This window comes from Dermacentor andersoni, chromosome 4 (assembly GCF_023375885.2).
Source record: "Dermacentor andersoni chromosome 4, qqDerAnde1_hic_scaffold, whole genome shotgun sequence".
In the NCBI taxonomy this organism is placed as follows: domain Eukaryota; kingdom Metazoa; phylum Arthropoda; class Arachnida; order Ixodida; family Ixodidae; genus Dermacentor; species Dermacentor andersoni.
The window spans coordinates 98,673,875-98,700,736 of record NC_092817.1 but is presented as its reverse complement, the minus strand read 5'-3'; the positions used below and the strand labels follow the sequence as shown (position 1 = coordinate 98,700,736).

Genomic DNA, 26,862 nt, shown 5'->3' with positions numbered 1-26,862 from the left:
CATGTGCTTACGTTTTACCCGAATGGACTAGTGTGTGAGATTTCTTGTGGTTCCTCGAAGTTTGTCATATTATGGCTGTTGTCGAGCAGCACTCTCTGGAGATTTGAATCATCGTGAGTCGCTTATTACGGCACATTTATCACGAGGTGTTCGAAAGACTCTTATGAAACTTCTAGAGTTTGCAGTCACTGTGGCTTCGAAATAAGCAGTTCTACCGCTGTGCGCGATCAAAATCGTAATGACACGACATCCTCAGCTTTCTTCCTAGCAAATCGGGCTCATTGCGATCTCAGTAGCGCTAAGACTGCATCATCCACTCGGCAGGTTCCTAGTTGCAGTGATGTGCCGTCATTAACAAAATAACGCGATCGCTTGAACGCTTTTTTTATTCATTGCCTGTTTTGTACTTCTATATCAAACAACAAATGACATTTGAGAAAACAAGATAAATTAGCAAGTTTTCAGCACCAAGTGTCAGCCTTACAGTGCTGACTATATTAGAATTCTTTGAGCATGGTCAAGGGTTCCACCCTTGACAGCCACGCAACTACACAATCTTGTGCTTTCTGAATTTCCACAAATCTCGACATGCATTCTCGGAAAAGCATTCGTGCAGGCAGAGCATCCGGATCGCAGTGATACCCCGCCATAGGGGCGCGCCATAGACAGTGAAGGCCAACTAGCATAATAAGGTCAAACGGCAGTCCATCATCGTTTTCTATAGACAAGTATCTAATACCCTGTGGATCTAAAGGAAAGTCTTTTTTGATAATCCTCTGAAGTACATCCCAAAAGAAGACACCCGCCCAACAATCTAGAAATACATGATCAATAGTTTCTGGTTTCTTACAGATCAAGCAATGCGAGCCCCAGGGTAAGAAAAAACCACGATCTTCTAAAAATGTTTTGACAGTCAACGTACCCGTGTGAAGCTTAAAAAAGAAAGACTTGGCCTCTGGCGTTACTTGCATTCTTTTCACCCGCTTAAGCACGTCTTGCCCCTGGCCTCCGCTGTATATGGCCCTGTACATTGGCACAGGGAGGACTACGTCGCATACATCTTTGTACAATGTTTTACGTTTCACTGAAAAAAGGTACTCATTTGAAAATCTAACGGACAAGAACCGTACACTTAAAATAACTTCTTTAAGAAATCCACAAACAGGACTGCTCATACTCTCTGTACAAACTACATAGCCAAGTAACGCGCTCCTTAGACTCACTTGGCACACCATGCGCAGAAAGGATCGCTTAAGTCGCGGAAAAATAAAAACCGGTTTACGACCTGTCGTATAAAAAGGTGCGTCATTCCCAAAACTCCGTCTTTAACTCGCCTGAACAAATTCGTTCGACTGCATCGTTCCCAATTCGAAGCCCACACAAGTAGTGGGAAGACTCGGTGCAACTTCTGTATATTTACCCTTGAACAATGCAATACTTACATTACATACCAGATTTTTGCGACAAAAATAGATTGCAAACTGTAGCTCTTGCAAACATTGATAGATGTCCACCTTTCCACTTGTTCGCTTTTATCTGTGTTTCTCTTGTTTGATCTTGCCAATACTCATAGCCATCGCTTCTACCCTTGCTCTCACTTGCGCTCCGCGATAACGCTTGAACGCTTAAGTTGTCTTGTGCACACATACATATTCAGCATGCAAAAATTTACTATCGCGTAACATTAAAATACGACAATTTAGGCTCAACTAGAACGCACTCGTTCGTTCCTGATTTCGTATATGCGCCAATATCAGCATAGTTTCGGCTTGTATGCGCTTAGCGTTAGGCCAACACCGACCTTGGCGACCGAATAAGCAGCGGGGCGAGATTGCGCTGTCGAGTTATCACTTGCGCAAGGTGCTCGGCTTTGCGATTTCTTGTTCGCGTCGCATTGTTCGTGCCGCTCACTGACGTACTTAAGCATTAGTGCAAATTTTTACAAGATAGCAACATGAAGCGCCGAATGTAGTGAAGGCTTCGTGTTTCTCTTATATCTTCATGTTCTGTCTTTTGATCACTGCAGGTTTTCCAGGTCTTCGGGCATAGTACGTGCGACGAAGTTCCTTTTTAGAGTAGCTTGGAGTACGGTTTGCAGAAGCTTGGATCGATAAGTATAAATCTTCCATATAACTATGAGAACACTGGAGTGAACTCGCATCTCACGCAGCTCGTCTGGGTTCCAAAGAAATTACGTTCTTTTTGTTGTTGTTTTTGAAAGATAGCCATGGTCCGTGAATGCGCTTACGTATAAATAATTCAAGAGGTATTTTTTGCATCTCGTATGGTCGACACGTGTGCCGACGTCACTTTTAGTAAAAGATTAATGTTGCGATCGTAGCGTACATACGTTGCGGAACTTGTGGTCACCACTTCTATAAGGTTCACTCCTAATTGTAGAGCAAAATGCTTTCTTACACAAAGCGTAATAGAGACTTTTAGCTCAGCGGGTTTACGTTTCGCTCCGCTCGCGGTCTCCACCGTTGCGCCAGCGGAGCGGCTCGCGAAAAAAGAATTTTAGCCGGGCGGATCACTCACCCGCTCGGGCGGGGCGCTCTGCTTCCTCACCTAGTGGTCTGAATAGGAGTTACTGAGAAATGAATTTGAATTACGCTTTCTTTTATAATGCAAGAAATGTTGAATAAAGATATATTACATGTTCTCAGTACATTATTTGTTAATAATATACTGAGTACTAATGTACGGGTCAGCGCCGCAGTCGCCGTCGTCGATGCAGAACTGCCGGCGTTCATGTTCGCGGCTGCCATCTTGCATTTCCCATACACGCCCGCGCGCGCTTACGCACGCTCGCGCGCTGCGTATACCCTCCGCTGGGGAGTGCTTTCCAGCGGGCGTAAACGCTGCTCCGTAAAACCGCTGGCCGCCTCAGCGTTGTGCGCATGCGCAGTCGTGTCTCCGCTCGCCCGCTCCGCTCCGCTGGCCGTAAACCCGCTGGGCTAAAACTCTCTAATTTCGATTGAGCATTAGTGACTATATAGTGAAAGTACATTGGGAAACTTTCGGCAGTATTTCGAGGAAATTTGTTGACGACGTTTTAAGAAAAATGCGTTCTTCACACAAGCATCATATACAGACTTGCAATACACTAAACGGAAGGACCGTAATGCACCGTTCGTCTGAATTTGTAATGCGCAAGGTATAAATTCAATATTTAAATCAGAGTGACACATTGAGGATTCTATTCGCTTCGAGGGTGCCACTTCCTAATTGTAGCACAGCTTGATCGCAAAGCGCCTGCGCCTTGTTCACTTTTGGGCGGCGCATGCTGTTTTCTTCTGTAAAGAACCATTAAATCACATTCCAGTGGGGCTTAGTCCGCCGACAATGCAGCGTACCAAGCTCGCAAGTGTCAGTAATAACGCGTCTACGTGTTATGAATAGCTTCGAGAGCGGGGTAATGCTTCTACGCTGCCCGCACTGAAGGTTTCGCTGCAAGTATACGTTGAGACAACACACGACAGGAAAACATTCACTCAAGTACGACGTTAACAAAAACAGGCAATCCGTTTATTAGGTCCAAGGACGCTTCACTTGTCCGATTGAGATTACTTTCTACGAGTAAAGTTGTCGCTCTGCTGGGAGGGAACGAAGGAAGTCACTTGATTCTCCGCAGTCCCATCTCGCCAGGAGCGAACGTTGGCGAGCCAAGAGAGGAGGGACAAGGTGGCTCGCGCAGCGCGCGACCACTGCGTAGTCGCGCGATTTGGGGAGTCCTCTCCTGACAAGAAACACTGACTATACACGGGCTATTCGTATGGTATAATATGTACAGATAGGACGGGCCTCGTGCGACCCCATTACACACACGCACAACACGGAGACACGAAGCAGCCTCGCCCGCCTGTCGCCTCGAAGTAAAGAACAGAACCGCCGAACGCGCTAGGCACCGACGTTTCGCCCGAAGGCGTGGGGGAAGGGAAGCTGGCGGATATCTTGTGCGAACTGCTCACAGGAATGCGTGGCGGAAGTGACGTTTTACGACTACGAACTCACTTTCAGAATGTGCAGCGTTAGCCCCGGCGTTATATATAGTGCCTAAAACTATGCCTAGAGCGCAGTGGCTGGGAGTCCGAGTGCCAGGAATGGCTGGTCTTGCCCTGCTGATGCAGACTAGAGGAGACAGAAGGTAAAAGGAGGAGGGGATGTTGGGTTGTTCAAATGTTAGAGACTACAGCTACGGAAAAATTTATCAGGCTGGATTGCGGCGTGAAGCCACACGCCGTGACGTCATATGAGGTGACATCCCGGGTTCCCTTCCTCCAAGCGTGAGGGTTCCTTTCGCATGTAATGGCTGGCGGAAACTAGCACTCCGCGGACGTCACCTGTTACTACTCTGTGACAAGCGTAGTATAAAATAATGAAACAGGAGCCGTGTTCTGAAACTATTTACTTCGGCGATGTTTTCGCATTATGAAATATGGAATGCGATGCCGGCTTTCTGTTACGTGTCATTTAAGTGCGCCGGATAGTTATGCAATGCCAGAACAACGCGGCCGGAAAGTGACCCAGCTATGGATTTCTTTCCATCGCGTAAGCTTCCGGTTGGCCACTTAAGCGTGGCCCAAAAACTGGTCTTCGCCTTTACACCCACGTCTCTTTTTGTTCTGTCTTTGAAGTCGTAGCTTCGAACTGAATGCACTCAAGGCATTGACCGAAAGTAATAAACCGAAAAATAAGAATGGTTGCAGAATGCGGCTCCTGCTCTCTTCGGACGGACCACAAAGAAGAGGAAGACCTTCTACCTCATCGACGTCATACTAGGCGTCGCAACAAAATTCGCTCTGTTTTTTCAAGGGGCTAATGTTGTTTGTTCCGGCATCGGGCAGTAAATTCGTTCCGCTCTACCTCACGCGCATATCACTAATTTAGGTCCGTTTCGTAGAATGGTTATCATTTGGATATTCGATATTGTGCACCTGACGTCGATCTTAACAAGGTTATATTTACAGTTATGACTATAGTTATGAACTACAGGTCGGTGTTTAGCGCGATGACGAGTTCTGCTTAGGCGAGTGACGAGCGAATTTAATAGCGCCGCGCGTCCGTGCTGCGTACATGGAACACTTTCGCTACTATTGAAGACGCTCACTTTTGTAGCGTACAGAAAGTGGCTTGTGTCGAAGACAGAAGGAAGCTGACGGGGAACAAGGCATTTGGCGGCTTGAAACTCGTCGCTGAGTAGGCACAACTCTGCGAACGCGACAGTGTCGTTCGCAGCTGTCCTGTATAGATTTCTGTACGTCTCCGTTTCCGTGTGATGTCCATACGTGTGATTCAGGCTCGTGTGACCGATTGTCGGGGGGGCTCTCAAAAAAGCTGGGCCGCCTGTGACCGGGGGTGTATTAAGTGTGCGCGTGCGCGTTTGTGCGCTACCAGCCGACTAGGACAGTATAGATTTCGCCGATGAAAGGCGCTGCTTTTGACGACAACGCGAATCGTCTAAAGGGGGCGCATTGCGATCGTTGGATGACAACAGTCAAGCCAAACGGAATGTTCACCGCATGGTATGCACTTCACTGAGAGATGCTGCTCTCATGAACAGCACACATTGAGACTACAGAGCAGCCATTTGTCGTATTTTGCGTCAACCAACTCTTTTTGCCGAGGAGTGCAGTAGCTCACGGTCATCGTCATCTGCTGAGCGTAGTCCTGATCTCGAGGAGCAAGTTTGCTCACAACTAACGCGCATGTTGCAGTCAGCCAGTCCAGCGTAAGATGGCGCTGAGTTGCGAGTCAATCGGAGGCCCACGTCCCTCCTCCTCAAGAGGAAGATGGCGGCGCACAAAATGATGAGGTAGTATGGCGAATGCAGGCCCTCCCGGTCCCCGCACGTGTGGCCCGTGGAATAAATTAAGGGTGCAGACATAACACTCTGCTCGGCTCATATAAGTAGTGGCCTGTGCACGCCGTTCGCGGCATTGCCATGGCGTGGCCTACAGTTCATCCGTAGGTTCAAGCATCGGCCAGAAGGCGTACAGGCGTCCTCGCCCATCGTAAAAGGCGTCGTCAAAATTCCTCCGGCAGACAGGTCTGACGGGCGCGTTCGAAGGCGGGTGGTGGTCGTTAAACGAGGACAGCGTTATACGGCGTGGTGCGCCAGCTCTCAGGTGCGTCACTGCTATATGTCCGATATCTCTCCGATGCTCTTGATGCTGATCTCGACCCGAGTGTCGACCTCTGCCCGGAGCGAGATACGCTCGCTGGCCGCCGCCACGTTGTTGTGGCGGCAGTTGACCGCTGCCAGGCTGTTGGCGCGCGGGGTCTCGCAGATGGTGCTTCGCTTGGTGCGGTACGATAGGTCGCTGGGCGCTCGGGCACGCTCGGCGAGGGCCTTGCAGCACGCGTGCGCCGTGATGACTCGCCGGAAGGCGTCGCGGAACTCGGTGTTGAAGATGCTGTAGATGATAGGGTTAAGCGCCGAGTTGAGGTAGCCGAGCCAGGTAAGGAATTTGAAGCACTCCTCGGAGATGCAAGTCTTACAGAAGGCGGCCACGATGTTGGCGCAGAAGAAGGGAACCCAGCAGCACAGGAACACGCCGACGATTATCCCGAGCGTGATGGCAGCCTTGTGGTCCATCACGTGCAGAGAGGACTGGCCGCCGAGGGCACGGAACTTGGTCGGACTGCCAGGGTCTTTGTTGTTCACCACGCATGGCTTGGTGACGGCGCGGATGTTCTGCACGTGTCGGCGCGCGTACAGGTAGAGGCGGGCGTACAGTGCCACCATGACGACGCACGGCATGTAGAAGCTGATGAGCGATGACGTGACGGCGTACTCGGGCGTCAGGTCCAACGCGCACATGGTGAGGCCATTTACGACGAGCAGCGAGTCGGGGTAAGGCCGGTGCCAGCCTAGTGAGATGGGCAGGAACGACAGCAGTGCCGACAGCATCCAGATGCCGCATATGGTGCCGAGGACGGCACGCTTTGTCATCCAGCGACCATAGCCCAGGGGGTCCTTGATGTGCAGGAACCGATCCATGCTGATGGCACACAGGTTCAGGATGGACGCCGTGCTGCACATGACGTCGAAGGCGATCCAGATGTCGCAGAATTGCGGCCCGAACGCCCAGTAGCCCATGAGGTCGTTGATGACGGCGAAGGTCATGACGAGCGACGAGACCAGCAGGTCGGCCACGGCCAGGGAGACGAGGAAAAGGTTGCCCAGCTTTCGAAGCCGCCGGTCCGTGTAGATGGCGAGGCAGACGAGGATGTTGCCCGTGATGGCGGTCAAAATGATGATCAATAAAAAGGTGCCGATGATGTAGCGGCACGAAAGGTCCCAACTGTCCAATGGGTATCCCGAAGAAGGCACGGCGGCCTCCTGTAGCGCAGCCGTCGTGTTGTTGGCCGCCGCCTCGAGCGTTGGCAGAACGCTCGCGATCGAGCCCAGGGTACTTGCGGACGAAGGCTGCATGGCCGCCGAGGAGCTCGCATTGGGGAACCCGCTCGGCAACCGCTCCCCGGGCACCTGCGCATACACACATACAGCAGCGTCTCAGATTCCAACTCTGTCTCGCCGCTTAAGTAGAAAGATAAAAATGCAGTTGCCAATGCCCCGTAACGCCGTTATTTACACAACTTGGCACTTGTGCAGGAAAGCAAAATGCAGGGAGAATGCACTTAGCTAACTAGCTAGCATTTACCACGTACCAGAAGTCATTGCAGTGAAAGGCGCACTAGCGCCTCCTTATTTTCGCACGTATGCGGCTTCTAGAATACTCCAGGCGCCTTTTCAAAAATAGTGTATTAACTATCTATAGGGAATTTCTCGACGTTATAGCTCCAACGTGCGCGTTGGTCTTCATGAACATGTAGGTGACCTGAAACTGCTGAACACAATCTTTTATTAGCATGATTTCCACTGCTCCACACTAGCGTTTCCCAAACAATTCATAGTCAATGCTCCCCGTACAAGTCACGACTTCCTCTGTTCTGCTTGTTTTCTCATGGTCAAGTGGGAAGCATATTCACGCAGCTGTCTTCGCGTCGACATTGTGTAATTGTGTCCTTAAATGCTCATTTACTCACAAATGCGTACGATGTTAAACTGTGTACGTCTGCGCGTACGTTATGTCATACAGAGGGTTGATTCACAGCAAGAAACAGTGAACACAAATGTACAGTTCCTCCTGCAACTTATGGGAGCTTGTTTTACTGAATAAGCAGGTGCAAGCTACGTGTGCAAATGCAGGCAGCCTGACCACAACCGCTGCTAAAAAAAGTGTCTGATTTATTGGTAATACAGCGATACCATTACATCAAAGCTATGCGTTTCTAAGAACGTACGCCAGAGTATATTTTGACGAACATACAGCTTTTGATTTCTAGCTTGCCTGCATAGCAAGCGGCATTTGGCCTCGTAATGCGGTGACAAGAGCCAAACTTTGACTTCTGCGGGCCTGTAATGTCACAATGAAAATACTCACTAGCTGTTCGCAGCTCAGAACGTTATGATTTCACACCGTAAGTAGGCAAAGTTTGAAAAATTTCAAGACTTCAGTCATACAGAAACCATAGTTGGAGACATTTTCTGCGCGATACCTTACAATGGAACATCAGAACAAGAAAATATACAAAAGCTATAAAAACATGAAAGAAAAGCAACAAAAAGAAGAAAGAACGTAGTGCATTTCATCTAAAGTAACGTTCGTTGAACATGTCTCACGATTATAAACATTGAAATCTTCGAGTATTTCGAATCAAAACTGAGGTTGAAAAAAAAGAGAAAAAGAAGGAAGAATGAATGCTGCGCATTTTTAAAGATGCAGAATTGAACACTATATGATGTAGTGTGTATAGAAATTTTTTTTCTAGCAACCAAAACACAATAATGTAGGGCACAACGCTATATCTTATATATATATATATATATATATATATATATATATATATATATATATATATATATATATATATATATATATATATATATATTCCCGCCCTGAAGGCTCGCTTAAAATACCCTCTTTTGTCGCTCCCTCTGACCTCCTAACTTGAGCAAAAGTGGAGAGTAACATAGAAGAACGCGCAAAACTAAACGATAAATGAACAGGACAAGGTGCACTGCAAAAAGAGCGGTCGTTTCTGAAGTGGAATGAATAAATTGTGAAGGAAACGACAGGAGAATAAACAAAGGGGGTCGCCTTCTCATCCCTCAGCTGGGGGCAACGGACTACTAGCTAGCGGGATCCATTTACCGGCGAAGGTCGCAGATTTCCGCTTCATCCCGAGCATTTGTCACGACCTGTCCCAGAGAGTGAGGGTCCCATCACAGCAGCACGGGAAGGATTTAGGATCGCGCTGTCGGGGCAGGACGGCGACAGCGGGACGCTGGACCGACGTATAGTACATAAGCACTCTCCGTAAGACTTTGCAGCATTTGTTTCTTTTTGTTTGTCTTATTTTCTTCACGCGGCGAGGGCAGTATGAGCGCGGAAACCGTCGAAGCAGTGACGCGCTGGGTCTTCGTTTTTTTCTGCGGATGGCAAGGAAGACGCAACCTCGCTCGATGGCGCAGTAAAGAAAACACAGACAAAACGCGTCCACGCATACCACACGCATTACACGGATTAACGTACCAATGGGCACATGTATGAATAAATGCTACCATATTTGACACACACGCATGCGTGAACGCACACACACTTCCCTTATCCCTCCCCCCTCCCCCTCCCCCTCCCCACGCGCACCAACGTAGGCCCTCACTTACGCATGGTCACGTTGAGGCAAGTGCAATATACGAGGGCGTTCCTTTCCAGTAGGCGTCATTTTTCATGGGAATTGGACCCACACACTCGTTTTTGTTTTTCAGCCCCGGTTAACGAAGCAATAAAAAATAAGAAAACTAATTCGGTGCGAACAGAGACGCTTGGGGCACTAATCGAGATGCTGGTAGCTCCTTCTGCACGGTTTTATTGCCCGATGCATAGGTGGATGTAGACTACGGGTAAACAAAAATTTTAGAAAGAAAACAAAATTAATTCATGGAACCCAAATGCGCACACAGAACCAGCGAAAAACAAATGGGGTCGTATTAAAGGGAAAACAGCAAACTCTATAGAGAGAAATAAAAAAAAGGAGAAAGGCAGGGATGCATCCCTGCATTTGTCCTATGTTCTGTTTAATATATTAAAGAAGACAAATTCCAATTTGACCCCCCCATGGTGGCTTAGCGGCTACGGTGTTGTGCTGCTAAGCACGAGCTCGTGGGATTAAATCCCGGCCGCGGCGACCACATTTCAATGAACGCCAAATGTAAAAATGCTCGTGCCCCGTGCAGTGGGGGCACGTTAAGGATACCCTGGTGATGAAAATTATTGCGTGAAATCCCAGAATTCAAATTCCAGTTTGCTACCCTACTGGGAAGCAGGAGAGGGGGACGTACAAAGAGGAGGAAAAAAATGCTGCAGATCGAACGAGTTGGAATCTTTATACAGCAAAGCTTCGTTTGGGTACATAAAGAGTTGAAATAGGAGTGCGCGCGCGCACGCACGCACGCACGCACGCACGCACGCACGCGCGCGCACACACACACACACACACACACACACACACACACACACACACACACACACACACACACACACACACACACACGCACACACACACACACACACACACACACACGCAGGGACGGACGGACAGGCGTACAGAAATTATAGCGGGCCTTCTGCAAGCGGAGTTATTGTCTATACTAGCGAGTATACGACTGACACCTTGAACGCATCATGGTTTCAGAGGCAGCATACGCATACGTATGTAGCGCAATCCGAATCCATTCCATTATATCCGCAAGAAGCATTTGCTTCCTCATTACCGCGCTGCCGCAGATGCGCAAACACGAGCTTTCTGGTTCTTTCTTTTTTTATTTCCCCCACACGGCCAGCGTGCCACTGCCGCGGATGGATGGATGCTATGAGCGTCCCCTTTGAAACGGGGTAGTGGGATGCGCCACCAATTTCGTGTTCTTAATTTGCCTTATGTCCTACCTATCGTTCTGAAAGAAAAATAAACAGAAAACAACGCACACAAACAATTTCCTGCATCAAACTTTCTGCACCACTACAAGGAACTTCGTGTTTGTACACCTCCGTTTGGGGTCAGCCTACTTTTCTGCCACCAAACCTCCAAACGCCTCTCACTAATCTCTATTGCAGATAAGTTTACTTTCCCCCTGCTATCCCTGAACCCAAGGGCTTCAAGGAGTCCAAAGGAGCCTGAACTGTATGGGGATGCCGGCAGCATGGCTGCGCCGCTGTGCCTCCATCATCACCACCTGGGCTTCGCTCATACGCCAGTGCCACGCTCAGCTAGCCTGGGGCCGGAGCGCGAGGAACGGAACCAGCAAGCAGTTCAGTTGGTCTGGGGCTTCGGGCGGTAAAGGTTGTCGCTTTATTGGCTCTAGCACCCTGTGTCGTTTCTGAGAGCCTCAGCTGGCCACTGGTTCTGAAGCCATGGCCCTGAGCCCACAATCGGCAGCTGGGTAGACATCTTCGTATTCTCCGCGGATGCGCAGAGACAAGCGCCATCTAGCGATGGCGGAAGGAACCCAGCGCCGCACGCTCCGCTGTGATTGGCTGGCCTATTCGGCAAGAGAACAGCCAGGCCGTAGCCACGTTCACGAAACCAGGCGAGGTTCGCAAAGAAAAGCTTCCTTAATAGACTAGAGAGAGAGAGAGAAAAAAATGGAAATATCTACTATAGTAGAGCAAGGGCTGCGATGAGAGAAAGAGTGAATAAGACGACGGAAAGACAGGGAGGCTTATTAGCTGAGCAGGCTCCGAGTCGGGAACAAACTGCTCTGCACTGGAGCACGAAGAAAGAACGGCACGAACAAAGACAAGAGAAGACAAAGTGCGCGCAGCAGCAGTTTCACCCTTTCACGCAAAGCAGGCGCTGAGGGGAGACGGGGTTTGCGTAGATTTCGGTTGGGAAAAGCGTCCCAGAAACATTAGCTGTATCCCGGTAGTGGGATAGCTAGCTCGACTGTTTAAGTGCGCACATAATCCGAGCTAAAGAAAGAAACGCAACGAAGAACAAATGGAGAGCTTCGAGGAGTGCGCGGGAGCCTAGGGCTGTAGTGGATTTGTTGAACGTCAGCGAATCTTAAAAGTCGGGACACTTTAAGTACACAGCACTCGCAGGCTGTCTTTTGAATTACGGCTACGCATCCCCGAGTAGTCCTAGATCCCTTCTGCTTGTGGCTTTGGAGAGAGCCTTTAGCGAAGTTTGCCTGCTCCAGCGCCATTTGTAATGTGCAACGGTTATACGGGGCGGCGAACTGCGCGTACCATTCTCCACCCCCCTCTATTTCTTTGGATTGGACAGCACTTTGGAGAGAGATTTAGAGTTACAGTGTAGATGTAAAACAAAGGTAAAATAAGGACGTCTCGCACTTACGTTTTGTTGTGGTTATATTTTCTCTACCATAAAAAAGAGAAAGAAGCAAAAAGATGTGACATTTTTTTTTTTTGGCCTAGCAGTGTCACAATGCCGTGGATGCATGGACTATGTGCAAGGTCTCGTTATAGATAACATATCACCTTCGGTACTATTTGTATATGTTGTATAGTGTGCTGGTTCTGGTGCGCGTTCTAGTAATTTGCCCTCCTTTTGCTTTGTCCGTAATAATAACAACCGATATTATATTTTATTATCATATTCACCCATTTCTCATTTCAAACTTTCAGCCTGTGAGCTCAGGAAACGCCGCATCCGTTTACATATTTGTGAGTGCCTTGCTGTTGCTTTACGAACGATTGCAATCAAAACACTCTTATGAGAAGTTGTCAAAAATAGCGTGAGTGTAAAAAATGACTAGATATATTTATAAAGCTCTCTCGACGCGCATTATTGATCGTAATCTGTGGACGTTGACTTCCCTCCCTCCCTCCCTCGCTCTATCACTCACTCCATGAAGTGATAATAATTATCGTGGAGCTCCACAGGAAATGCCTTGTAAGAGTTGGGGTAGGGCATGTCAAAGGGGTATTAGAAAGACAGAAAGCTGAGCTAGTTGGGACGACTAGCTCAGCTTGTGTCCTCAGCTCTTGTGTCCTGTCTGCACGCCTCACCTCTTTCTTGCATAATAAAAGGGGTAGCTGGCCCATGCCGTCGTCCGACTCATCCACGCTAAGGACGTTGTTGAAGGGAGGAACTTGTTTTCGTCGAGGACGAGGAATACGGGATTTATTTACAATATCTGCATGAAGGGTGGAGACCGTTACATTTCATCGGTCTAGCATGGCTGAAAACGAAGCACACACAGAAGCCGAAAACGGCTGCTTAAAACTCCCCTGTCCTCCCTGCTGTCCAACCTTCGTCCAGTCGGAGCGTTCAAAGCCTTTGAGGGCGATCGTTCACACACTCACTTCCGCACTTTTGTTTCACTGAACACACCGACGGAGTGGGGCCTCGTAGACAGGGGTTGTCACGCTTGACTCAAGCTAGTGCGTCTTGATTTCAGAGCTGACTCCGTCATTAGCTGCCGCGTATGTCAAACTACCGTGAGGATTACCGGACACCGCGGGGGAGCGCCGTAGGACACCCTTTTTCAGGAGTTTTCGTACTCCAATTGGTACGTGCAGGCGACAGCGAACTAGCTAACAATACTCGGTCCACCAAACGTGTCTAGCCGTACTGGTGCCGTAGCGCTATCCGAAGGGGCGCATTGTTGGCTTCACGAAACGATTCGTCGCAGTGGGCTGGGCGTGGTTAGAACCCTCGCTGGCCGATCATAACAGCCTACGGAAACGATATACGGCATCGCGGCGAATAACGTTGGGAGCGTATACTCATAACACGCGTGCCTGTGATATACAGTCTTTTTTTTTTCTTACGTTATTGTGTAAAGGTAGAAAGTTGATGAGCACTTGCAGTGAACCTTGTAATAGTTTCGGTGTGTCTTTCTAAAAAAAGCCAGACCGTTCATACATGGACCGGTAGTGACCTGATTTTTGTTAAGGCATCAAAAAGTGTCCATGTTAATTCGCGCTGCCTAAGTCAACAACACCTTACCAACTCGCCCAGCAAACCATCCTTCTGAGTGACAGGTAGTTGCTTATCTAAGCGAAGCACCAGAAGGCAATAAGTCAAATGCAATAAAGCGGTTTATTGCTGTTCTGTGGTCAGTCGGAGTCGCATGTTGGCGAGTTTGAAAGCGGGTTTGAAACGTTCACTTTTACTCAACTGCACTAACCTAAACCTGCTTCATGTGTTGGTCGCTTCCGGTTGGCATTAATAAACAACACGCGTCGAAGTAAGTATTTACGCTGCCATATATATATATATATATATATATATATATATATATATATATATATATATATATATATATATATATATATATATACAGAAAACTCCACGGGCGACCGTTACTTGAACGTTATGTCATCAATAACTTCCGCCAGTTCCCTGCAGAAACGCCTCTGTTACACGCAATGTAGAGAAAGCTGTACAAATTATATAGCCCATATTTGTCTGCAAGAGACCAGTTTGCTTTAGGGAGTTGCTACATCCAGTATCTGCTGCGAAATACATGTCAGGACTTGTCAGGGTGCTCGGCTTGGCGCACGTGAAAATCTGCACTGTTCGTGCCATTGAATGTCGGTCGCGTTTTTGTTACCGCATTGCAATATGCCGCAATATTTCGGGGGCTATTCACCACTACGAGAGAAAGCACGGCTGGACATATCTCGCCGGAACACTCACGAACCTTGTTAGGCTGAAAACGCACGCATCACAACCACATCGAAGAAGTTGGTTTCACACCGTGCTGGTGCGTAACCGTGCCTGGCTTTGTGGATTTACGGGCTCGCGCTTGCCAGTTTTTGTCTAAATGGAAGGAGGCCAAGAAGAGTATAGACAACCGTATGCGGTGTAATGTGGCACTTGCATTTAAAACAATGCTATAGCGATAACAAGGATCCCTATACCACGCGTCCACCGAGGAACTTTACGAGTTTGTCAAGCTTGCCTTGGGCGACATCGAGCTTGGTGAAGAAAAAAAGAAAAGTAGCAGTTTCTCCCGAAAGGCGAAGCATTGATAGCGACACAAAACATTAGACATCGGTAGTTTAAACTGTGGTAAACTTTCGCTTACTAATTAAGTTAACAGGTGCGGTGTAACGCGCACACAAACATCAAAGGATCTCACTCGATGACTTCGAGCATGTTCACTGTCTCAACAATGTCGTCATGAAGAGCACTGGCAGCGGGGATCGAACGCTTCGCGCTGCCGCTCGCTTCACCGTGTATTCTCACGTGCCCCGCAATTTGACTTGATGGACGTTTCGAGCTTTTTAGCATGCAAAACGATGCAGCAAAATGTCGGTCGTACGGGTTCACCATGCTCAAGACATCGTTCCTTCGCGCACAGAAGAAAGACTTGGGCGTTTAATGCTGGTCACATCGTCGGACGCCAACCCCGTCGGGCAGCGCAGCCGCACAAAGGCAGCTAAACTATTATCTGGTGGTCGTAACTCACTACGTTTGACTGAACAAGTAGAATAACGATGAAACAGAGCTCGCCAACACCGCGCCACCAGAATTCAGACAAAACGTTAACGAGCGAAAACAACAAAACGCCTGAGGGGACTGTTTAGCAGGAGGCAAACTTCACGAGCGCGCCTTTCTGCACACTTCAAGAGCTGCATTGCATTGCAGCTGATAGCGATGTGAACGCCCCCCTCCCCCCCCCCTCCCCGTCTTCTTTTTTTATCGGGTGCTGGAAAAGAAATATTTAGTCTTAATGATAAAGGAAAAGAGAATTGTCTTCTTTTTCCTCGCTAAACATATCTAACATTGATTAGTAATTCTTATTTTCGTTGAATGAAATCGAACTCTGCCTTCTCATTAAGAAACGGTTTTCCCTCTTTCTCAGTTTGTTCCCTCCTCACACAGTCGTGCTTCAATAGCTGCTCCCTTGCTCATGTCGGTTACGATTGATTCTGGACCACCTTTCGCCCAAGGCTTCATCACCCATTTGGATCGGCCTTGGCGTGCACTCGATCACGTGACCTCCATCAATGAGCGCCCAGAAAGACTGCGTGCCTCAAGCCACCACCATCCTTTTCTCGGCTCACCCTCGTACGCTTGCCTTCGCAACCGCAGCATACGCCGTGCAGGCGGCTCGAGCTTATCGCACTCGTACTTTATAAAGAACATCACGGCGGCGGCAAAGGCGGAAATTCTCATGACGTGTCTGCATAGTTACCATCACAAAAAAAGAGGAATTTCAGATTTGATAGATTCTTCGCTTTATTCTAAGATTGTTAGCTGGCGTGCTAGTGAGCTGTTACGCGACTTGGTGAGAATTATTATTATTATTATTATTATTATTATTATTATTATTATTATTATTATTTCAATTCTTAGCAACCTTTTGTAAGCTGAAAATTATTACACCACATTTCTCCACTTCAGAACATTTATTACAGCGAAAGAAGGATACGAAGGAGCAGGCTGACAAATATGCCACCGGAAGGGGCGTAAACCTTTCCTGCTTTTCAGAAAGAAAGATGAAGAAGTGTAAAAATGGAAGATATTATTTAAAATGATGGATCAGGGCAACCGCAGACCAAGCAGTTTGTCGCTCGTCCGTCCCCTCCAGGAAAGATTTCCTGGCTGCGCCACTGGGGGGCCAGCGCACACGCACGCACGCAAGTGCAACCTTACAGCTTGCAGTTTTGTTTGTCTCGAGACAAGTTCAGGTAACGTGAAACTTTACACGACGCTTTATTAAAGGCGGAGGACCGATGCGCGTCACCGCCAAATGTACTACTAATACTAGTACGGTGGTGCAACGTACAGCAGTTGGAAGAGACAAATGGTTTTCTGGAGTTCGCTTTCGCTGATTGTCACTGCTACCGCGCAAGGTTTTAACACGGAAGCAATATCGGAGCCGGTCTCGGACCACAATTTTAGAGTGCCGTTTTAACGCTCCATCGTCCTTCCCTAGCTGCTTGGCGATGAAAAAAGCAATAATAGAGAGGGGGAACAAAACTGCGCCGTCAAGTCAAGCGCGGCGGGGTGAGTACATCAATTTTAAGCCGTACTATTGCTCGACGAGGTCTGTTTCTTGTTCTGCGCTAAGCTTCTCGTGTTGATGAAGAACCAGGAGAGCTGCCCCAAAAATTCCAATATCGGGATTAGTTTCATTCGTCTTTTCTTTACTTACTACCAGAGACAAATAGAAAGAGAGTAAGACGCAATAAGTTAACGACAGTAGTTTGCCCGGCGCAATGTACGCTGTAGTTGCGCCTACTTCGACAGCTACATGTAGCGGTAGCACTGGGCGCTAGTAAGGCCCAGTGCTACCGTTGAACCGTTGATTAAGTGAACCGTTGAAGAACATGAGTACTTGCAGTAACTGGGTTCGTAGCGAAAGTTTTCCGGCTTTATTTATTCCTTTGATGTGGTTTAAGCAGCTCCCGCTCCACGAAGCACGACTGCGCCGCCCAATATAGCCTTCATACGTACACGCTCAAACACAGGGAGTAGGCGCGCCGTATGAAGGAAGCCTACCCCACACAAAGATGCTTGTTCGGAAGCTTTATCAGCTTCCTTAGCAATTTTCGGTATTATGGTAATTTCGCTCATCGACTGACTGTTATATTACTTAATGACTTCCTACCAAGCGAACGACTGCCCAGCTCACTCACTCACTCACTCACTCACTCACTCACTCACTCACTCACTCACTCACTCACTCACTCACTCACTCACTCACTCACTCACTCACTCACTCACTCACTCACTCACTCACTCACTCACTCACTCACTCACTCACTCACTCACTCACTCACTCACTCACTCACTCACTCACTCACTCACTCACTCACTCACTCACTCACTCACTCACTCACTCACTCACTCACTCACTCACTCACTCACTCACTCACTCACTCACTCACTCACTCACTCACTCACTCACTCACTCACTCACTCACTCACTCACTCACTCACTCACTCACTCACTCACTCACTCACTCACTCACTCACTCACTCACTCACTCACTCACTCACTCACTCACTCACTCACTCACTCACTCACTCACTCACTCACTCACTCACTCACTCACTCACTCACTCACTCACTCACTCACTCACTCACTCACTCACTCACTCGGTCGCAAAAGATCCCTTATATGCGCTACAAGTTCTGCATTGATTACGACACCCCCCTTCCGCCCGACTTACACTAGTATTTCAAGCCACCTCGTAACGAGCAAAAGAACGAGACACGCCCACAAACTAGGACCAGTAATCAGTATGCACAGAAGCATCGCGTTGTGAAATGGCAAGAAAGGAAAGAAGCGAAAGAAGGCAAGAGGCAGCTCATAGAACCGAAAGGAAGCGCTGCGAATGAGACACATTGCGTGGGGAAACACGTCGAGCCGTGCTCACGCCGCACCGAGCATCGGCCGTCCCGTGGAGAGAAACAGGCAGCTGCGAACAAACTGCCGGCTGACTACCCTGCGAGGCCGCAGAGGCGCGTGACCAGGGTCTGGAAGCGATCTTCTCGAAGGGCCGAGCACGGTGACGGCGACAGAAACCGCCAAAGGCCAACTTGGGTATTCCAAGCACTGATAGGTCTTTGGGAACCCATTGCCCCTCGAGGGAGAGTATGATATCGTCGAGACAAACGGTATAACTAGGAGCTTTTGCCTCCGCCACGGGATCTTTTCAGTTTTGTTTCGCGTTTCCCTTCTGTCTGCTTTTGCCTCGTTTTTTTTTTTCTTTGGCCTCGTGCGTCAGTCGAGCGTGCCGATCCGAAGCTGCGTTCGCGGTGGAACCACGGCAGCGGGATCGCGAGCACAAATCTCTTTAAGGCGCTGGTTGTGGCTGGCGGTGCTTCAGTGAAGAACTAAACGGTAGCCCTTCGCATGCGACGATACGCCGATGAAAGGACCGGGCCTTGGATTTAATCTAAATGAATGCTCTCGGCCGTGAAGTGGAAACGCGCGATGCATACGCGCATAATCACGACGAAACTGTACAGATACCGTTAAAGGGTGCCCTACTCAGGCCTGCGCTGAGTTAGCAAGGATGTTGAGGACATTACAGAAAAAAAAAGAAAAGAAAACGTGCTAAGTGAAAAAATGGCTTAACAGTTCGATTGGCGCCTTGTTGTCGCTGTTTCTTCTGCTTCTTTTCTCGGGTGAGGGGAAAGTTGCCAAGGTACAAAAATAGTACTCGTAGATAATTACGTGCATTGGCAATGTATGCAGGGGACCTGGATTATTATGTAAGAGACAGGGAGGGAGGGATTTGAATAAATGAAACGCAGAAAACATGTATGGCCGCGAAAGGTTTCCTTTGTGCTCGGAAATAAAATGAAGACATCTTTTTCTTATAAAATAAAATGTACTGATCGTACAATGTATTTTTTAGCATTTCAATTTCACGTGGTCTTCGACGCGGCTGAATAAAGTATGCTTTTCTTTGTTGGCTTACTAACAAAGAAAGCGAGTACGCAGAACCCAAAGTTATCAGCAATAAAACAACATGTTGCTTACAGTTGACAGACATACGGTATTTTTTTTCATGGTTGACGTTCGAAATTTGTTCACAATGGTTGCGTTCGAGACGTTTTTCTTGCCCTTCTTTTACCTGGGTATTCACAAGTCCTTCCATCCTGCCGCGGCACTTCGCATCACTTGGTGCTGTAATTTTAATGGTGAGAAGAATTGCCCAGATTCATAAGTGGCGGTCAGAAGATGTATTCTTTATGCGATTCTGGAAGCCAAAAACGCGCCTACAGAACGGCTATTCTGTACCTAAGACTCAAAGAACGATCTCATGCTTTGAAAACGAGCGTTGTAATGGCTATACTGTGGCCGCTATATGACGGCGAAAGCCTTGAATTCCTCATCATATAGTGACCTTGAAAACGTGGCGTGCGGTACAGAAAGTCATGTGAGCTCGTCTCGCGCAGACACGCGCTCGTGCCACTTCTCGCGCGCTCATCATAGCTTTCTTCCACAGCTGGCTCCGATGCCGCTCATCATGCAAAAAAGAAGAAAGAAAGGCGCAGACAATTAATGTAGAGTTGATTCAGGCACTCGAACCCGCGATCTTCGGTCGAAGTCGAACCCTTAACTGTTGATTGAAGTCAAATTGTGGTGTTAATTAAGGCGAAGTTAATTAAGGCACAGTTTATTAATGCAGCGTCAATTAAGGCACTCTAACCCACGACCTTTGGTAGGAGAAGATAAGAGGTAACAACGCATTCGAATGAGAACGTCAAGTAATTTAATGACTGTCTCTCGAGCGCGCAGGCTTTCGCCATCACCCTCTTTGGCGTATGCTAAGTGACTGTCAATGTTTTTTTGTTCCCTCGTGATATTTATTACAGGGGTAATTTTAGATGTAAGTTACGTTAACCCATAAGCAAGCGAGTGATACTCACTATGAAGAACGCAATGTTCGCAATGTATTATTCCTCTCTCGCGCAAAGTGACCGTGGCCTGATTACACCATGGCCACTTTGCGCAAGCTGGCGGATAATGCTCGCATTGGGCGCTGTATACGCGTCGACTTGATTTCCCTGAACGAGTGGCGCATACCCACTATGACGGATTGGCTGGGAATCGCATGGTCCTCGGTAAAAGGCACTTCGCGGAGGGTTCCCTAACCGGGAATGTGTCGCCTGTCTTTCTCACAAACTGACTGATCTGCAGGACCGCGCGCGTCTGTTGCCACATGCAAGTGCGCTATTAACGGCCGTTCGCTTTCGAGGATACAATCACTTTCGCGAGAATTTTGCTCGAACACGTGCTTTGCCACTGTCCTCAATACAGCGCGCACCGGCTGTCACTAGCGACCGCGTTGGCACGCCTTGATGACAGGCCACTTTCAGAACAGTCAGTTTTGGAATGCCTACGTGAACTATCGTCGCAGCAAAAGTCGGTCAAGGCTTTGTTGACAATTCTACGTGACAGTGGCCTATTAGAAAGACTATAATGACCCCATTTCGTCCCTTTTCATATTTTTTTTCTCACGCTTTTATTTTTGTCACGCTCTTCTTTCCGTCTTTACTTCCCCGTTCCCTTCCCCTAGTGCAGGGTAGCAAACCGGAGGTTTTAAGTCTGGTTAACCTCCCTGCCTTTCTCTTATTTGCATCTCTCTCTCTCTTGCTCGACTATAGCACCGGACGCGTTGGTGTCAACGGGCGACAGCCTTCTTGGCCCAGTGTTACAGGACACCGTGCTTGGCAGTGTGTCATGGAGGATGGTGTCGCTTGTCGGCGCCGACGCGTCAGTCGCTAGTCACGCAAAATCTCTCAAAAGTGACCGTATCTTCAAAAGTGGTCGCGTCGCGCGCACTACTGCCATAATCATCGTAGATTAGAGCAAATTAATAGCGGACGTTAAGAACAAAGTGGACAAGGACGGGCTCTTGTCCACTTTGTTCGCCCTTGTCGCACCCGTTCTTGTCTACCTTGTTCTTTGTGTCGGTTATTATATTTGCGCTTATGTACCATAATTTTAACGCATGTCCCACTAGCCCAACAGTCAGTCCTCCCGAAGTATACGTACACTACTGCTAGCCTTACGTAAACATGTTGGCCATATCTCGTAACGTTTTGCAGAACCCCAAACAATGCTGGATAGCTGTCTGCAAGGTACTTCACGTACCATCGATTCCCACGGTGCGTTGGATCGAGATAACTTTTCAGATTGCAAGGAAGCCTACTATAGCGGTGCGCAGAAGTTTTTTGTCGTTTGACTGGTACTAGAGCTTTTCCAGTGTTCTTTATGAATCAAAAGAAGGGGAGGGGGGGGGGGGGTAAGCTGCTAAGCTGCTTTTTAAGATCACGTAATATTCGGTGAATACGGTGCTCACTGCCACCACTCTAAACGCAACGGCTCTACAGTTGAGGCTCAAGCACGAAGAGGCTGGCAGCTTTCGTAGCTTCATCTTCCTCTTAGGGTTCTGTCCCGTAACCTCTTATTATATATTGCCTGCCGCTTTGGTGTGGGAAGTGGTGCTCATCTCTTTCCTTTCCATTTCTTTTTTTATAACGTTCCACAGTGCCCCTCTGTTCCTCGAAGCAATAAGAGGAACGAGGCATTACCGCGGGTTATTCTTCGTATACGCACCTTTTTCGCTCGCGGTCGTCGGCACAGAACCAGCTGCTGCGTAATGAAATTCAAACGACGTGGAAATGAATTAGGCGGTAGTTATTCAAATGCCACCAGTTGAACCACCATGACCAGCTTTATTGTAGCCTTGGGGGGTATCCCGGAACGCGATGGCCATCTCGCGCTTTCGCATTCGTAACGAAAAACGGGCGAACTCGTTCTTCTACAGTACATGGAGGCGCACGGGTCCCACGGCAGCGGTTTTCCGCGAGGTGGTTCATCCCCGCAATGAGTCATCGTGGAAAAGAAAGCGGTGTTATATAATCCTGGACGGCATACGCCTTTTGCAAATTTCACCGCGTTCGAAATTACCTCCAACGTACCTTCGCCGTGCTTTTCCGCAACATCTTTCCATATCCTCTTCGTGAAGGGATGGGCGAGACACGGCGGAGTTGAGGGGCGAAACAAGGCCGACGTCTTTGCCGAAGAGCTAATGGACGTAACGCGGAAGATATTATAGCGCTGAGGGCCATGAATCACAATGTATAGATTGCGCTTCGCCCCGTTGCACGGGTATACGTCAGGGCACTTTTCTAGACAGATTTACGCAATGCTTTCATTAAACGGTGATATTGATTAGATATGCAAATAGAGTACTAGATTGACCGTGTATGTTAAACGTAGGCCGGGGTTTTAGCATTTCTTTCCCAGTTCTTACTGTAAATTTCTGCAGTAGAATTCTTTGAAACTGTGCTGCTAAGGTGGCGATATTTGCAAACAAACAAACAAGGTTAAATCCCAATGAAGAAAAAAGAAGCGGTATGAAAGTCTGAAAGTCGATCGCTTGGTTATTCTAACGATAATTTTTGTCCACATTCATCAGCCTTCTTGCTGTCACTTGAGATAACGCTAATAAACGTTATGTCAAATTATCGTACGGACAATGAAAGTATTCACTGATTTATGCGCTAATCGTTTATAAGTTTCTAAAAAATATTGCCTTGTGTAGTCTATAGCTAATGCATCACTGGTCGACCAAATCGAATTTCATTAGAATTTTCTCCTTATTAGTCAGAAAATATGCAGAGAGAAATAATTAGCTTATCATTGTCTTAGAAAGAATTAGTGATCTCACAGTAACGGTAGGCGCTTCATCTGTGTTCTTCCTCTCTCTCTCTTGCTTAAATTTTGTGACGCTTCCGCTATAAAAAAAAAGAAGAAACAGACAAGCAGTTTTTTGCTACAGCTTTCTCATGTCATTTGCAATTTTTTTTTTGTTTGTGTGCTTCATCCGTCTTGTACCCTCTGTCCTCTGAAAGACGGATCGGTGCAATTTCCGACCCAATGCGGGAACGCAAGCGACCTGTCCGTGGTTGTCTTGTCAACTTTGTAATGGTGAAAACAAAAGTGCTGTCGCTCGGAAAAGCTTTAAATTTCTGCGTGAATGCCAATTCGATCGATGACTATTGCAATGGCCATGGGTCCAGTAATGCTTTCGTATGTTGTAAAATATGTTGTAAATAATGAATGAATGAATGAATGAATATTACAATAGCAAGAAACAAGAAATAATAAAATAAAGAAGCAAACTAAAAAAAAATGAGGACTCGCAAACAAACAAATAAGGACAAGAAAACTAAGAGCTAAATTCATCGAGCAAACATGTCACCTCCATGTGCCCTTATAAGAAAACAATTTCCATCGGCAAAGTAATCTCGGAAGAAGTGCACAGACTAACCAGTATTCGGTGGCTGGTGACAGGTTGCTGCTGGAAGTTGCTGAGGACGCTGTAGAGCCGATTCATGGATGAACGCCCCGGCTACGCACGGTGTGGCTCTTCATTTGGCCTCCGCCTTATTCCGTGGCTTCGACTACGGATTCGGACACAGCTGGGCGGGCAGGACAGTACGCTGGTACACCCTGAAGGAAAAGAGACCAGAGCTCGGATCAGGGCACGAATAATGCGAGCCCTAAAACCGCACACGAATATGGACAAAGTACAGCGGCTCATACTGCAAGGACTTGTACAGGCAGTTCATTTGTCATGAACTTCAGTGCTTACTCTCTCCCTTTCTTCCTCTTTCTATTCCCCTTTCCCCCACCCCCAGTGTAGGGTAGCAAACCGGATGCTGTTCTGGATGACCTCCCTGCCTTTTCTACCCTTGTTTTCTCTCTCTCTCTCTCTCTCTCGACACCACGAGTTCACATCAAAAAAGCTGTTATTAGGTCACGTACCGGAACGCCTGTGGAACTTTAATTCAGACTTAATTCATTTCTTTGAGCTTCACAGTCATGCTTGCCCCGCCACAAAGCCCAGCTGCAGTTCTTGAGCAGTGTTTTTCCTCTAGTGCAGTGGCTCCTAAACCTTTTGAAGAGGCTGTGGACTAGCGGTTCCGGAAACAAAGATGTGGTAGGCACATCAGCGATATATTAATTATTACTATTATTATTATTATTTGTTTTGAACACATATACACATATATACAGTTTACAGGAAAGGGAAAGCGACGAGCAGACTGGCAACTGCCACCGGAAGGGGCACAACGCCTGCCTACTCTTCTGAAGGGAGGTGACAGCAACACAGAAATGGAAGATATATTAAGGAGTGAAAGCCTGCAAAGAATGTTCTATTACGCCCTCTCGCAGATAATATCGAAATCAATGTGTCGGTCCTGATTTTTTTTTTTTTTTACGATGTTCAATTTTGCCTAAGGTAAACGGGAAAGCGGTTCGTGGTGCGTGGACGTACGCGTGGACCAAAGGCAAGATCTTCATCATATCGGCTGAAAAAGGTTCAAAGCCGGTGCACAGTTCCATTGAAAAGCTTCGATTTTACTTTCTACAGCGAAAAAAAAAAAACGTGAAAAGAAAGGAAGATGTAATCTTCAAAAAGAGATTCTACTCCAAATCAATCCAAGGTGACAGAAATGAAGAAAAATGAAAGAAAAGAAAAATAATAAAAAAGGAAAAAAAAGAACTTCCTTGGCAGGAATTCTCGTTTCCTTGACATGATTCTCGTGCAGTGAACCGATAAAGTTTAACTTTATTACGACCTTAAGTGGGTGAGGCTCGAAATTAAGGTACGAATTGCTATATCTCAACATCTTTGCTGCTGAGCTCAAAGTATCTGTGAACGATGGCTGGGCCATCGAGTACGTGGTTAAATAAGTGACGTTGAACGGCAGCCAACCTCATTAAGATGAATTCGAGAGATGAATGATATTGACAAAGAACGAAACAAGTAACAGTAACCTTGCACCGTCGACAAGATGTGCCCTCGCGATGAATTCTTATGATACAGTGCGGTCTTTCTTTCTTTCTTTCTTTCTTTTTTTCTTTCTTTCTTTTCTTTTCTTTTCTTTTCTTTTCTTTTTTTCTCACAGTCTCTATCGGCCTCTTCAGACCACCATAACGAAAACAAATAAGGAAGAAATGGCGCCACGTGGGAAATACAACGCCTACACTTTGAGCAAATGTGTATCAGAAAAGCTGGAACGAAATGAAATGCGACATCGGCGTAGCACGCGAGATCAAAATTACGGGGCCACGCTACGCGCTTATCGCGGCTTATGCATCGCGGGGAAAGCTGGAGAGAATGTGTTACCCCATTTTGGCAGTGCCATAGCCACTCTTGGTAGATTTCGTTCCATTTTACGACCATTATTTTATTTCCGTCCTCAAAAGACCAGTCACTGCCAAGAAAGATACGTAGGCAGCGCTGTCTCATATATGGGGACGTTCGGCGCCACGACATTCTCGTCGCTCGCTCACTTTCGGAAACGGGGAAATCGTCATCGCGGAAAGAAGTTCTGGGAAAACCTGTCGCCGCAGCGAGCAGTTCTCCCGGTTCCACTGACCTCCGAGCACTTAATGGGGTCGCCCGATCGGTGCAGCGATATCGATTATGACGCAAATTGTTGAAAGCGACATGAGTACTTTGTTAAGAGGCATATGCTTTCTTTTCTTTTTCAGTTCTTTTCTTCATATAAGCGCGACCAGAACATGCGCCACCCAAAGTGCATGCTTTGTATAGGGCAAGAGTAAGTGTGACCGGCCTGTTAACGAAACACAGGCGAAACTGCCACAAAAGGCTCTGAATGCATCATTTAATGCATTACTCAACAGCCACCTAGGACGTTTCTTTTTTGTTTTTCTCCTTGGGTCCAAGGAACTCTGACAAAGCCATACATGGATGCGTGCCCCATTAGGCGAACCGAAAGCACTTTTCGTGTTGTCGTGCCCTTGAGCTAAAGCAGATGGCCCAGATTGCCCTTCTCACGACAATAATCGCAAATTGAACGTGGAAGCCGGCGACACCACCAGGCACTAAATGAGCGTACAATACTTAACGACGACAACTGCTCATAACACTGGAAGCACTTCGCACTGCAAAACGATTCATACGCCCATTGGCTTCAGGAACGGCGATGGTACTCCCTTGAAAAGGAAACTTCGTTGATTATTGTTGCGGTTCCAACCCATCGCTCCGTGAGTTCCCGCTTTCTCAATGAACGCAAATGCGATCGTAATCGAGCGCGTGCCCGGAAGCGTTTACGTGACTAGTGCCGTAGAACAAGTCCCCCAGGGGGCGCTTTCTCTAGCGGGTCCGGAAAGGGAGCGAGCATGGAGGCGAGCTCGAACGAAAGATGCTTATCTGGCGCAGCCATTCTTCGATCGCGGCTTTCGAGAGCGAGAGCGTCTCCGCGTCGCACGGCGAGAAGCAGAAGTTGACCCGTCGTCTGTTTGCTTCTCG

General features: G+C 47.7%; 1 protein-coding gene across 1 annotated transcript in view; it reads right to left on the bottom strand.

Annotated features, from left to right (window-relative positions):
- Positions 1-6,049: 6,049 nt before the first annotated feature.
- The window catches only part of LOC126536528 (dopamine receptor 1-like), a 532,420-nt gene continuing 511,607 nt past the window's right edge, over positions 6,050-26,862 (bottom strand). Inside the window, exons 4-5 of the mRNA XM_050183533.3 lie at positions 23,848-24,029; positions 6,050-7,492 (exon numbers count right to left, since the gene is read on the bottom strand). Of these exons, the coding sequence (XP_050039490.1) occupies positions 6,140-7,492; positions 23,848-23,913 (1,419 nt within the window). The 5' untranslated portion in view covers positions 23,914-24,029 and the 3' untranslated portion in view covers positions 6,050-6,139. The remainder of the gene's footprint in view (positions 7,493-23,847; positions 24,030-26,862) is intronic.